Raw genomic sequence first — 13,607 nt, 5'->3', positions numbered from 1 at the left:
TAAAAATAACATGCCTTGCCTTCAATCTTCAAGTTGAACCAAAGCAATAGTTTGGTCACTCGTCTGGTCAGTGCTAATTCTATATTAGCTACCAGTTTGGCACTCTTGGCTTCCTTAAGAGGTTTTTCACCTTCAGCTCAGTCAGTTCCTATGCCGGGCTGATGAGTGCTAATAAGCACGAAACTGCAGTCCTCGGCTGGAATGACTGAGCTGGAGGTGCATTGATGTATTTCTGCCTTAGCCCTGGCTATGGGGCGGTAACTTACTGACCATTTCATTTCTGTTTTGAATTTGGCTAGAAAAAATATTTAAAAAAAAAAGAGAGAGAAGGAAAACAGAATCCATTAATTATCAGCTGCAATAGTTGACACAATGATGTCCAAGTGTGTATAAAATTCGAACTGCATTTTTTTTTTTTTTTTTTGTTTTTGTAACTGACACTCATTTGGCCTATGGAACCAGTGTTTGAACTTTTTTGAATGTGTTTAGATTTTACAAAAGTATACACAAAAAGGGTCAATAACAAAATTTTTAAAGTAATTTTTGGGGAAGAATACATTGAAGCAGAGTTGCAGCAATAATGGCTACTGTACATTTGCACAATTAATTAGAAAGAAATGGTGTTTCCCTAATGTTGAGGTTTCAGGGGTCTGGCCAGAGCAAATTTGGGTCCGTTAACGGACCCTTCACAAAAATCCGATCAACCAAAACGGACCTTTCACAAAAATCCGATCAACCAAAACTGACCTTTCACAAAAATCCGATCAACCAAAACGGACCTTTCACAAAAATCCGATCAACCAAAACGGACCCTTCACAAAATTCTGGTAAACAAAAACGGATCTTTCACAAACTGTTTATTGAAAGAGCAAAGCTCAAATTAAAATAATACATCATATTTAAAGTTAAATTAGATGAATCAATTTATACAAAATCAGTTAATTTTGCAAAAGAAAAAAAAATTGGCATTCTTGTGATGCTCCTGCAAGCCATAAATAATAACTACCGCCAAATAAATATAATGCTTGTTGTTGGTTTCTTTGAAAGAAATTAACAGCTGAAAGTCTTTTTGGTTTATAATTTTGCTTGTTTGTTTAATGCAGCGGCAACTTCTTTGGAAAAGCATCAACATTCTCTGAATAGGCGTAGTAAGCACTTTTCTCCCCACTCATGATTTAATCATCAATAATATACAGCAAAATGAATTTAGAACTTAAAGGATAGTATGGGTGGGGCGGATGTGATCGCTTCAGATAGGGTTACAAAATTCAAACTTATCGCCACTTAGTGTCTGGTGGTGCGATGTTAAACTGTTCTTTTGGAAGAAAGTTATATGGGTTTGGTTTTTCGATACTAAAAAGGATAATTAACTTTAAATAAACTTTTATTTACCGTTATTTTTTTTCTATAGATGCCTACAGTTTTGAAAAACGCAATCTTTTTACATCTGATATGAGAATCATATTTTATTCTTTTTTTCAAGCTAACTTCGCTTTATTAGGATGCAAATAAATGAAAAGTCTCTTTATTTTTGTAACAAAAATAAAGAGACTTTTCATTATGTCTTGTTATTTTCTCTCTCTCTTGTTATTTTTCTTGTTATCTCTCTTGTTATTTTTTATATTTCAAGTTTTTAAAGGGGAATTCCATTTTCTTTTATGAGTCAATAATTAAAATGCTGAATCGATGGTTTATTTTTTATTTTATTTATTTATTTATTTTTGCTTCAACTGTGTCCAGATATTAATGATATGTTTATCATAGGACTCTAAAATGCAATTCAAAAGCAATTTTATCAAAAATATTTATTTTACAAGCCGTTTTTATACTTTTGATTCCTTCACTTTGAGGATTGCAATCTCTTTGCATCCGCTGTGGAAATCTGATATTTCAAATTTTCGATGTTTAGTACGCTTAGTTAAGAGGTAAACAAATAAAATATTTTTTTTATTTTTGTGAAAATCATGGAGTTTATAAGGTTTGAACGAAACTCTGTGCTCTTAAACAGTGTCTTGGGTTAAAAAGCTAAATGCTGAACCCCTGCCTATTTTTTTCTTTCTTACAGTTATTTTAAATACTATACAAAAAACATTTCTAGTATAATTTCACATGATGTAGAATGGAAGATAAATATTGATACTTGAGGGGTGCCCATCTCCCAGGGATGCCTCCCCCTTTCCCCAAATACTAGAAAAACACTCAAGAATGATATTCTCCACAGAAAAGAGAGAAAACACTCAACTTTAAGTGTCAATGATGCAGTTTCCACCATCTCAAGAGTCTAAACTTTCGTTTTTACAAGATTTTTTTTTTTTTTAAATTATTTGATTTTTCACAAAAATAATTGATTTTTCACAAAATTATTTTATTTTTCACAAAAAACGGACCCTGTGAAAAATCCCGGACAGACCCCTGGGTTTACCCAGACATTTGTAGAAATAAATATTCCCTTTCTTTTGCTACTGTTGTTCATTTTTGTGTTCAGCAGATAGAAATGATTTGCCATACTGTCATTGATTTGCATTTGATAGTTAATAGACGAATCAATGTCAATTGGTTAAATGCATGGATTATGGATTTTCAAGAATCTTTTTTGTTCCGAATTGTTCATGAATGCTGAACACTACTTGAAGAAGTTTTGGAAATATAGTAAACATATTCATATAATGTGTAATATATATGTATATTTATGTGCTTTTGTGTTTTCCAGGTTCAGCTTAAAGTAATTTATAGTCTAAAGATAAGTTAATTGGCGTGACTGTTAAGTCATATCTGGACATACTAAACAGTAATTGAATTAATCAAGCTTTGTGTACAATTAATATGAAACCCAAACTGTTGTTGATTTTGGTATTAGTTTCTAAAATAAACTTTGACCGCTGAACTTACTTAGTCATGAATTAGTATCTCGAGTGGTTTCTTTCTTTCTTTTTTTTTTGGAAAACATGAACCCTTTTTGATTTAGCAGGACAAATAAATTTTTGTCAATTGTGGGTAAAAGAAATAAATATACTATACCGAAAAAATCTTTAAAAAATAATATTGGTGACTGTTGTGAACCAGTGAAACGTGTTTATGTGTGCATCTGACACTTTGCTAATAATGTATTTGTTGTCTTTAGTAAAACTTCGAGCTAATCCAATATAACAAATATTGTATATACATGATAAGAGTCTCCGGAGATCTTGTGGTCATTGAGGTCCAGTGTTGATTCCATATCAATTTACGTCAGCAGTCTATGGTAATATGAATTTTATTTTAATAAACTTTTATGCATGTTAGTAACACCGATGACCAATGTTGATTTCTTAAACAAAACAATATGCACAATTCTGCTTTTCCTTGGGCATATATTTAACAAATTGCAGCATTTTACTAGGGCGTGGATTTCTGTGATTATTTCTTCAGAGCTTTGAAAGGGAGCACTAGGGAAGATGAAGAAAACAGTGACAACTTCAATTTTAAAATAATTTCTTTACAAAAATAAAAGCAGAGGAGGAAGATAAAATTATATTTCAAATGGAAGGGATTATCTTCTTCCCTGAAATTTCTTTTCCCAGGTACTGGAATTCATTGGAAAGAGCTACTGTGTCCTTACATTGAGTTTGTAAAATAGAAACTTTTGCCATTTCTTGTTCATAAAAAAAAAAAAAAAAAAAAATGCATTGCTTCAATAGAAGATTTTTTGAGACTAGCAAATAGTTCATAAAATCATGATTGTTTGTAAATGTGAGGTTAGTAAAATTGAGCATAGTGATATGGATCGGGTAAATAACCAGCAGGTAGGTAAATATTTCTTGGGTATTTTACCCAACGCCTGGGTAAATACCCAAAAACTGGGTATTTTACAAAAAAAAAAAAAAAAAAATGTAAAAAGTGAAAGGGATTTTTTTTTCTTTTTTTAATCTAAATATGAAATAATTGGTAAAACGGATACATACATATGTAATACAAAGTTTAGAATTTTTTTTATTGAAAGAGTGGATGAAATTATGAAAGAAACATATCATGTGAACCAAAAAAACTTGCTTTTCAATGTCATAATTGAAGAGAATATTTGCTTTTTTTGTAACCAGTTCAGCTTTTTACTTTTTGTAGAATGACTTTTTATATTTGAAATTTGGCTATCAACATTGATTGGGCATCTCCAACACATTTAATGTGAATATCATATTAGATTGCTAAGTTGTTTCACACAATAGTTCTTTAAATATGTGATCAAAATACAATTTTTGGGCAAAAACTTATTGTTTTGTATATGGTTGGTTATACAAGGTGTATTCTGAAAGTAATGCAATGATTTTTCCAGGTCACTTTTATTGGTCGGAGTATAATCAAACTACTTGGTTTAGGTGAGGGGGAATCTAAGGGTTCTCCAAGCTGTGGAAGTGGCAGGACGTAAGTTAATGTTAACCTCTGCACATCGACCCTGTCAGAGCAAAAATGGTATGCGATTAAGTTTTGTTGCTTAACCAACAAAAGCTCTTGAGGAGACAAGAAAAATTATTCGTTAGGCTTACGGGGACTCTTCTCTGCCCTGTTCACAAGTTTTGAGGTGGTTAAAGACCTCTAAAGAGAGCCAGAAAGAGGTTCAAGATGAGCAACGCTCTGGGCTGCCGTCAAACAGCAAAACCGACAACAATGTGGCTCGTGTTCCTCAACTATTGGACTTTGACTTTCGATTGACTAACAAGATGGTTGCAAATGAGCTGAATATGTCGTCTACTGCTGTATTTCACATTACTCAAAATTTAGCGATGAAAAAAGTGTGAGGTAAGTTCGTGCCCAAGCACCTAGCCATAACGGGCTGCGAATCCGCAAGTTCCTGGTTAAACACCAGGTGAAAGCGCTGTCCCAGCCCCCTATAGTCCTGATGTCGCCCCGACAGACTTCTTTTTGTTCCCTTGGATTAAGGCAGGAATGAAATGAACCCATTTTTCATCCCTAGAACAGATCCAATCAGCCGCGACAAAGACCTTAGGGGAGGTCAACAAAATTGCCTTTCAGGGCACTTACCAGTCATGGCAGAGACGATGAGCAACGATGGAAGAAATGTGCAGAAGCCCAAGGACATTACTTTGAAAATTTTTAAGTGTTTGTGCAAATCTGTTCAATAAATTACTTTAAAAAAAATGCATTACTTTTGGAATAGACCCTATATATATACATAGTGGAATACATACAGAAAAGTATTTTAGTTAAATATAAATTTTTGAAATAAATACCCGGGTATATACCCTGGGTATTTACCCCTAAAAATAAATACCTGGGTATTTTACATCACTAATTGAGCATCAACTCTATATACAGGGTGATTATAATTAAAGTTCCACTTTCAAAACGCTATAAAAATAAAACTACTGGTCAGAATGATGTCAAATTTCAACGGAATATTACCGAAGAAGGGAGAAAACATATGGCAGAAGAAAAATAAGTAGTTGGAATGTTTAGCAATAGATTGCGTTGCAAGTGTCGGAGTATGTTAATCAAAACATCTGTCATGGGCACAACTCATTGAAGTTGCTAGAATTATCAGTCGCCATATCCTTACAGCCTGGCCGTCCCAATCACCTGATCTTAACCCATGTGACTTCTGGCTATGGGGCTATCTGAAAGCTACTGTGTTCAGTGCTCTGATTGCAAACTTTGCTGAACTGAAGACAAACATTTCGCAACACATTCTAAATGTCACCCCCGAAACACTTTGATCAATTTTGGAACATGCTGCTTCTCAATTTCAACTTGTTCCAGAAAACGGGGGGCAGCATATTGAACATATGTTGCACCAGTCTCACGAAAATTAAAGACCGATTGGATTTTTACTGATGCTTTTTATGCGTTTTTTGGATTCAGGGCAATTAAAAACCGATTTAATTGATGCTTTTTATGTGGTTTTTGGCCTCATTACAATTAAAATCCAATTTTTCACATCCGATGTGATATGACTTTGTCCTGGTGGATGAACTTACTTAACAGTATCACATCTGCACCCTTGTGCACCCTTAGTACAGTATTTCAATGTATGGTTTACACCTTAGGCAATATTTTATGATTTATTTGTCATTTGTAGTCGACCACTATTAAGTTATGATATTTATAGCGCTAAAAATTCTATTGCTAAAAATTCCAACTATTTATTTTTCTTCTACCATACGTTTTCCCCCTCTATCGATTATATTCCGTTGAAATTTGACTTCATTCTGACCAGTGGTTTTATTTTTACAGCATTTTGAACGTGGAACTTTAATTATAATCACCCTGTATAATTTATTGTGCATGCACAAAAATTATATTTTATAGTCAAATTCAAAAAAAAAAGTCTTTAAAAATATAAACTTACTTCTTTTAAAATTGAGTTGCACTAAGACGTTTTCCAAATTTTTAATTACAATAAGCACAATATTTAAAAAAACAAATGCTAAAAACAAAAACACAAAAATAAAATCAATTAAAACTTACCTTATGCTTTTCAACATATACATCACATCGGGTGGAAGTCTTTGTTCAGAATTTTCCGATATAGCTTCTTCCAAAAATGCTTGCGATGGTTCCATCACTTTGAGAGTCAGAGGTTGCTCCCTTTTCCTTAATAATCTAAAAGGTATTCATAAATTTGTTTAGTCATTGAATCGATAGAATGTCTTAAAATAGTTATTCAAACAGATCTTTTTAAACATTTTTAGTTACAAAACTAAATTATTAACTATGCAACCAGAGATACCAGTTTTGTCCTCATTATAGACTCATTAGTCCAGAACAGTGAATAACTGAGCTGGAGGCAGCTTCAATGAGATGACATCTGCCTCCAGTTTGGTTATCCACTATTCCAGATTAATGAATCCATAACAAGGACGAAACAGCCGGCTCTGGATATGATAACTGGACTGTCAGTAAAATTGCTTGCACTAGAAGATGGTTGGAAGAAATGCTACACCGATCAACAATACCCATGTCTTGGCTGCATTCCAACCTGGGTCCATGACTTGAGAGCATGGTTTAGTTATTCTTTTAAACTTAAAATTACTGCAAACAATACTATTTTCTAATGCCTTTTTTTAAATATGAACTACATAAAAGGTGGAGGAAAAAAAGTAGCTAAAAAAAAAGAAAAAAGCAAACAAAATCTGTACCTGTGCAAAATTTAAAACGAGAAAAAAAAAAAAAAGACAAAGAAATAAGCATTTTTAATTTAGTACAACCAAAAAGATACCTTTTAGCAAACCTCATCACTAACTGCCGTTTTTTCACTCTTGGTCTACCTGGCTGACTTGATAACATTTGCACCTATGACAAAATTAACTCCAATCAAAATCTAATTAAATAATTGAAGAAGGTATCAGTAAAAAAATTATGCAAGTCATTCTGTTACAACTTGCTATACATTTTACAATGCATTTAAAAACTGATAAAGCAAACACAACTGGCAAATTCAAAAAAAAAAAAAAAAAAGTTTAATTTTCAAAAAAAAATAAGTATGTAGATTTTCCCCTAAACACTAATGAAGAAATATCATTAAATATTAAAAGGAGAAACACCAAGCGATTTATTTAAAAAATTAGTTTATTTTTCAAAGTATTTTAAAAGCAATCCAGTCATTTAAAATACAAAAAAAAAAAAATCTATAAATAAACAAGGATTAAGAGTGAATGAAAATGATATAAAACTGATTAACATAGAAAACCATCTTTTCAAAACTTTTTTTTTTCAAATGGAGTTGCTGCAATAACAAAATATTCTGCAGAAATAGTGCAATTCCTTAACATGGTATCTAGCCTTTCATGTAATCGCTTCAGAGCAAGAGTAGGATATCTTACTGTTATACCTGGGATTATATGTCTTACTGTTGCTCTGAGCCAACGATGTGCTACCATTAATGCACGGATGTCAACAGCCAAGAAAACTTTGATGCCCAGTTTTCCACCTTGGCAGGGTTGCCACAGAACTTCAAGAATGAAATTCCCTTACATTTCCAGGTTTTCCAGTCGATTTCAGAAAAAATTCCAGGGTAATGAATGTCTACTTACATTTATTAATATCGAGACAATATAATGTTTACTGTAAATAAACCTACTTTATTAACTAAATAATGCTTTAAAACATTATCAATAATTATCAAAATTTGGGTTAGGTTAAGACAAACTTAAAATTTAATTACAAATGCTTCGAAAGATCAGATATTTCTAATTAATACTTTTAATTTTAAATCTCTGCAATTGTGTTGTGCAAAAGTTTGTTTCCCTTTTAATGCAAAAATTTTATTTTACTTAAAACTTTTCTTATTCTTTTTCTTACTTCGCAACCTTTTCCTATTGCAAGATAATATGTGCACGGGATCATTTTAGCATAACTGAGCATATTGTAAGAAATCTCATTTGATTTAAGTCCCTCCCACCTTGCAGCAAGAATAACAGCATTCCATCATGTAACAGGACTTCTCTGCAATGATGATTCAATTTAAATTTTATACTTTTAATACATAAGAATATAGAAAACTATTACACTGTTTGTCTAAATGGCCTTTAATTTTTATTTTAAAAAGATTTTTCCAAATCTTTAGCTTTAAAAGTAAATAAAGAACTAAAAATTTAAATGCTCATTTTTTTTTTTACAGTTTATTATTTTTACAAAAAATATGTAATTGCTAATTAACTCAATAATAGTTAAAGTTTGCAAAAATAAATAAATAAATAAAATCATTCTAATTCAGAATTAATTAAAACAGCTTCTAACCATTGAAATAATGGAAAAGTTTGTAGGATGCGTAAGGACTGAAATCTCAAATATACCATGCAAATTTCGGCTTGGATTATTTTCTTCTTAACTATCAGGAAAATGTGCTTATCTGAAATGCAACATTTACCGCACTTTCACGTTTTTTACGCAACAGTTTCACCCATCAGATACAAAAACTGGGAAAGAATTCCCTAACATTTCCAGAAATTTCAAAAATTTGTGACTTTCCCTGACAATTCCCTGACCATTTTAGGTGATTTTCATTTTCCCTGACAATTCCAGGTTTTCCATATTTTCCAGGTGCGTGGCAACCCTGCTTGGGCTCTCTTTGATGCAAAACTGCAATAGAATTCAATTTTACAGAGCATATTTAAAGCCAAACAAATGCTCAAGGAATCTTTTGCATGCTGCATAATTATACCACATAGGTGCTGAAAATTTTCTGCATCTTGAAATACCCCCGACTGGCCACTTGGACCACTGGGTCCACCCTTACCACCATGTCACCCAGCTGATTTTTAGAAAATTATGAAAATTAGAAACACATACATAAATCTTCCTGATGGGAAGATCATTACAACTTGATGTCAAAAGTAGATAACTTCATGAAGGAGCTTAAAACATTAGGGTTTGCCCAAAAGGGTTGTGTAAGTATGTTTATCAAGGATTTACAATTTTTAATACGAAAGGTGAAATTTAAAATTTCTGCTGAAAGAAAATAGCTGATTGACTAGTAAAAGTTGAAAACCTAGGAAAAATTATTCAACTTATAAAAACTACAATTCAAAAGTAACTTTCATAGCATTCAAAAAAAAAGTGGAAAATGTAAAGGAGGAAAACCAATGAAACTTACCTGTCGTAACATTTTCCTTCCATAAAACATAACTTTATCTCGTTTTCTAAACCGAGGACGTGATCCCATGGTAATGATTTTTTCAGTAACTGTACCAACTACATTGCAATTAAAAAATGGAAATAAATACTTTTAAACTGAGGTACACAAACAAAGTAGCTATAGTGTTTCCTCTAAGCCTTTTTAGGAGGACGCTGTGTCCTGTCCCTTCAACATTAACTTTTCTATGCACACTGCCATCGTTTCTAGGCACTGTTTCTTCTTAGGGATGAAGGAAACAGTACAGTTACCTTGTATTTCTATCAAAGTGTAATCATAGGTACAATTATATACATAAAACTTAATAACTTTTTAAAAACACTAATAGAAAAACTAACAAACAAAATTACCTACATATCATACAAAATACTAATCAAACAAACTAACATACAAAATACCAATAAATAATTGTTGAATACAAGTAAATCTCACCTTTTGTTTTCAACTTTCGACACGAATATGCTGTAGCAAAAATAATTAATACAGCCAAGATGACTAAAATAGTAGTCTGAAAAAAAAAAAAAAATATTTTTAATCATAACTACATAATTTACCAATTTTACAATAGATGAATGATAACATTTCCAATGTACAGTCGGACCTTGATATAAGGTCACCCCTTGGGACTACACGTTAGAATATGCATGTTTGGATTATTATGAATTGTGAAGCATTTTAAAACTGTGGCGGCCTTAATATGTAAGTACCAAATAATGTTGTTACAACAATTACACTAGGAAAATAAGATGAATTGGAACTAATGTCATATACCACACCCTTGGCGACTTTTTCCTGTTCGCGTCAAGAAAGCAGCGCCAAGAAAACAATGTGTGACGATATATGTCATACATCGTTCATAGCGATGCTTTTTTAGTGCCAACAGGAAAAATTCAGATAAAAAAACATGATCAAAGCACTTCAGAAGACAATATATATAAAAAAACATAAAATCACAGCAAAAAAGATTGCGAATATTTGCTTCAAAAATACCAGAAATAAAGAAAGGTTTTGTACACAAAGAAAAATTACTAGTAGGTATTTAAAATGCTTAAATTAACAAATTACTTTCATAGCTCTCCAAAGAAATATGTACCAATAGAAATAAAAGCTATTTTCCAACATGCATTTCACCAAACAAAAACAATTCTCATACTCTACTAAAAAAGAGCAAAGTGATTCATATTTGTGACGTTTAAGGCAGAAAACATCCCAAAAATATAACTGTTTCAGCCAAAAAAAGGCTTAGTTATTCAAATTTCGATGTATGAAAAGTAAAAATGTCTCGACAGAACATCCCAAACATAAACAATACAAAAATACCATACATAATTTGCTATACAAAAATGCTTTTGAAATACCTACTAAAAATATCTACTATATATTTTACACAAAATAACACCTTCATATTTTTATAAATCGTAGAGTCAACTTATTTTCAGAAATTCTCAATTCTAAAGGAGGCACGTTTACAGAATATGTTTGAATAGCATCAAGCATATTCTGTAAACTATGCATCTTGCATAGTTCTTGGCATCGATAAGAATTAACTTTTAAAATAAAATAACTGTACTTTTTGTAAAATAAATTTACACGCAGTAAATATAAAGTTAAAAACTACAAGAAACCCTCAAGATATTGTAAAAACAAAGAATTTCGGAAGTAAGTTTTTTTTTTTTTAAATTCTAAAATAAAAATTTACTTTTTTACTGTACAAATCCTCACACTCAGTTTGAAATACAACATACGAAACAATGCGCCTTACCGAAACACACCCCAAGTTGGATTTTACTCTTAATTAATGGTCACGTTTAAAGAAACTGGCATTTTCTAAAATTCATTCATCAAAACACAACTACTGAACCTAAACCAACACAAAATAAGCTTTCCTGTAAGGTATATTGCACGAAAAAACTAGAATCTAAAAACAAGAATCTATCCTATGTGGACCGCTAACAAGTAAACAAGTTTGAGCAGATCTAAGATTGCCTTTGGGTTGCCAAACACAGGTTAGTTTAGCCAGGGATGCCATCCTTAAAAAGTTATTGCCTCATTGACAAGAAAAAAATTTCAATTTTGTGTAAAAAATCAGATGTCGCCAAATGGGGGGGGGGGGATATCACATCTGTACCGAGGAATTAGCTTTCATTAATGAAGCTTTCTTTAGTAAGTTTTCTCACAACTATAAAATAATATAGATTAATTTTCAAAAGCTGTTTGCAAACTACATGGAAATTGTCCATGAAGTACTAGTGGCGTCTAAATGTAGCATCATCCCTTCCTTCCTTATTCACTTATTTTGGCTTGGGTATTTCATGTAGTTTTTTTATTATACCATTTGAAAATATTTTTTAAATTGACCATTTTTTATAAGATGGATTCAGATTTGAACAGTGATTTTTTTTAAAAAGAGAAATAACGATTTTCAAATAAAAAAAGGCTGACTGCTTTTGAAATAATATTCTGGAATGCCCTTCCGCCTAGTAGAAAATTACCAGAACTTCATATCAGTGAATAGTTCTCAAAAAGCGGGAGCAAAAGTTGATTCTGAGCAATTTTTAAAATTTTCAAATTTGACATCAATTTTGTTTTTATTACAAAGTATGTACACCTAGAACATCATATATAAACATAAAAAGACAGCAGGTATTTATAAAAATTATTAAATAGCAAATTTAATGATCCATCTGAATGTAACCGATTTCGGACATAGTTGTCTAGTAGGTAACCGATTTTGGACATCATCATAATCTAAGAAAATTTTATTTATTTTTAAAATTCTGCAATTGAAAATAGGATTAATGAAATACTTGAATGACTTTATATACTTTTCTTCAAATAATAAAATTTTATAGTTTTGCAGAATGTAAAAAAAAAACATTCATTTTGCCAGCAGATGATAAAATCACCAAAGCTGACGCAGTTGACGAAAATAGTAATTCCTTGCTAGTAACCCTTTGCTTATTGTTCGCTGTGAGTTGTCGCCAATCGGGGTTTGCTTAGTGATTTTTGTGCCAAGAAGAGATATACCTAACTACTAGAATATTTGAAGAACTTTTTATTAAAAAGCATTGCTGTTTGGATGTTTATTCATCGTCGTAATTTGAAAACATTTTATCCGTAAAATATGTCAGTAAAATAACTGATCAGTGGAATAACTGATAATCATGTTTGAAATTCTGCAGAGTTATGATCTACAGCTGTTTTGTTTACTTAAATTTGTTCGTTATGATCTTAAACTTGTTTTTCTACTGTTATTTATTTAATGTTCAATGCATATTAATTATGCAAAATACCAACGGATTTAAGAAATTAACATTATTAATAACCTTTTTTATTAAGGTTATAAGACAGTAAGATCATTTATAATAATAAATAATTGGACAGAATTATCAGTGCCTAGATTATAATGCAATTTGGACATCTCACATATATGTTTAAGAAAAATGATTTTGCTTCAAAGATACTGCATAAAAGCATATAAAAACACTTTAAAACAATTAAAAATTGATTTTGAGGATTGAAAAATACCTTAAGACACACACACTGCTCGACATTGAAAATGCAAAACCAAGAAGGAGTGTTCAGAAATTTATGCAAATTTTAGAGTAGACATACATCACTGAGTTATGTAAATGATATGAAATGAGCAGCTCTACAATGCACGTGAAGTAAGATATAAGGAAAGGAATTTGCAAAATGGCAATATTCGTATCATTATTTCTGACTGGAGAACTATCAAAGAAATTTTGTTTTTGTCTTGGAGGATACGTGTAACACGAGAGAATGCCAGGCCGGCGTCAAAGAAGGCACTGCCAGCAGATAGACGATTTTACGAGGGGTATGGTGATCGGACTGAGAAGGGGAGGTTGGTTCGTACGTCAAATTGCAGCTGATACCCACATGGATGCGAACACGGTGCATCGGCTGTGCCAAAGATAGTTGGAACAACAAAATGTGGCAAGATTGAGGGGTGCATGGGCAG

At 31.8% G+C, this 13,607-nt stretch overlaps 1 protein-coding gene across 2 annotated transcripts in view; it reads right to left on the bottom strand.

Annotated features, from left to right (window-relative positions):
• LOC129234651 (neuropathy target esterase sws-like) overlaps positions 1–13,607 on the bottom strand; it is a 124,245-nt gene that overhangs the window by 104,679 nt on the left and 5,959 nt on the right. For both annotated transcript variants that reach the window (XM_054868691.1, XM_054868690.1), the window contains exons 2-5: positions 10,058–10,133; positions 9,587–9,684; positions 7,211–7,284; positions 6,460–6,594 (exon numbers count right to left, since the gene is read on the bottom strand). In XM_054868691.1, the coding sequence (XP_054724666.1) occupies positions 6,460–6,594; positions 7,211–7,284; positions 9,587–9,684; positions 10,058–10,133 (383 nt within the window). The remainder of the gene's footprint in view (positions 1–6,459; positions 6,595–7,210; positions 7,285–9,586; positions 9,685–10,057; positions 10,134–13,607) is intronic.

Source organism: Uloborus diversus, chromosome 1, assembly GCF_026930045.1.
Source record: "Uloborus diversus isolate 005 chromosome 1, Udiv.v.3.1, whole genome shotgun sequence".
Lineage (NCBI taxonomy): Eukaryota > Metazoa > Arthropoda > Arachnida > Araneae > Uloboridae > Uloborus > Uloborus diversus.
This window is presented reverse-complemented; position numbering and strand designations above follow the sequence as displayed.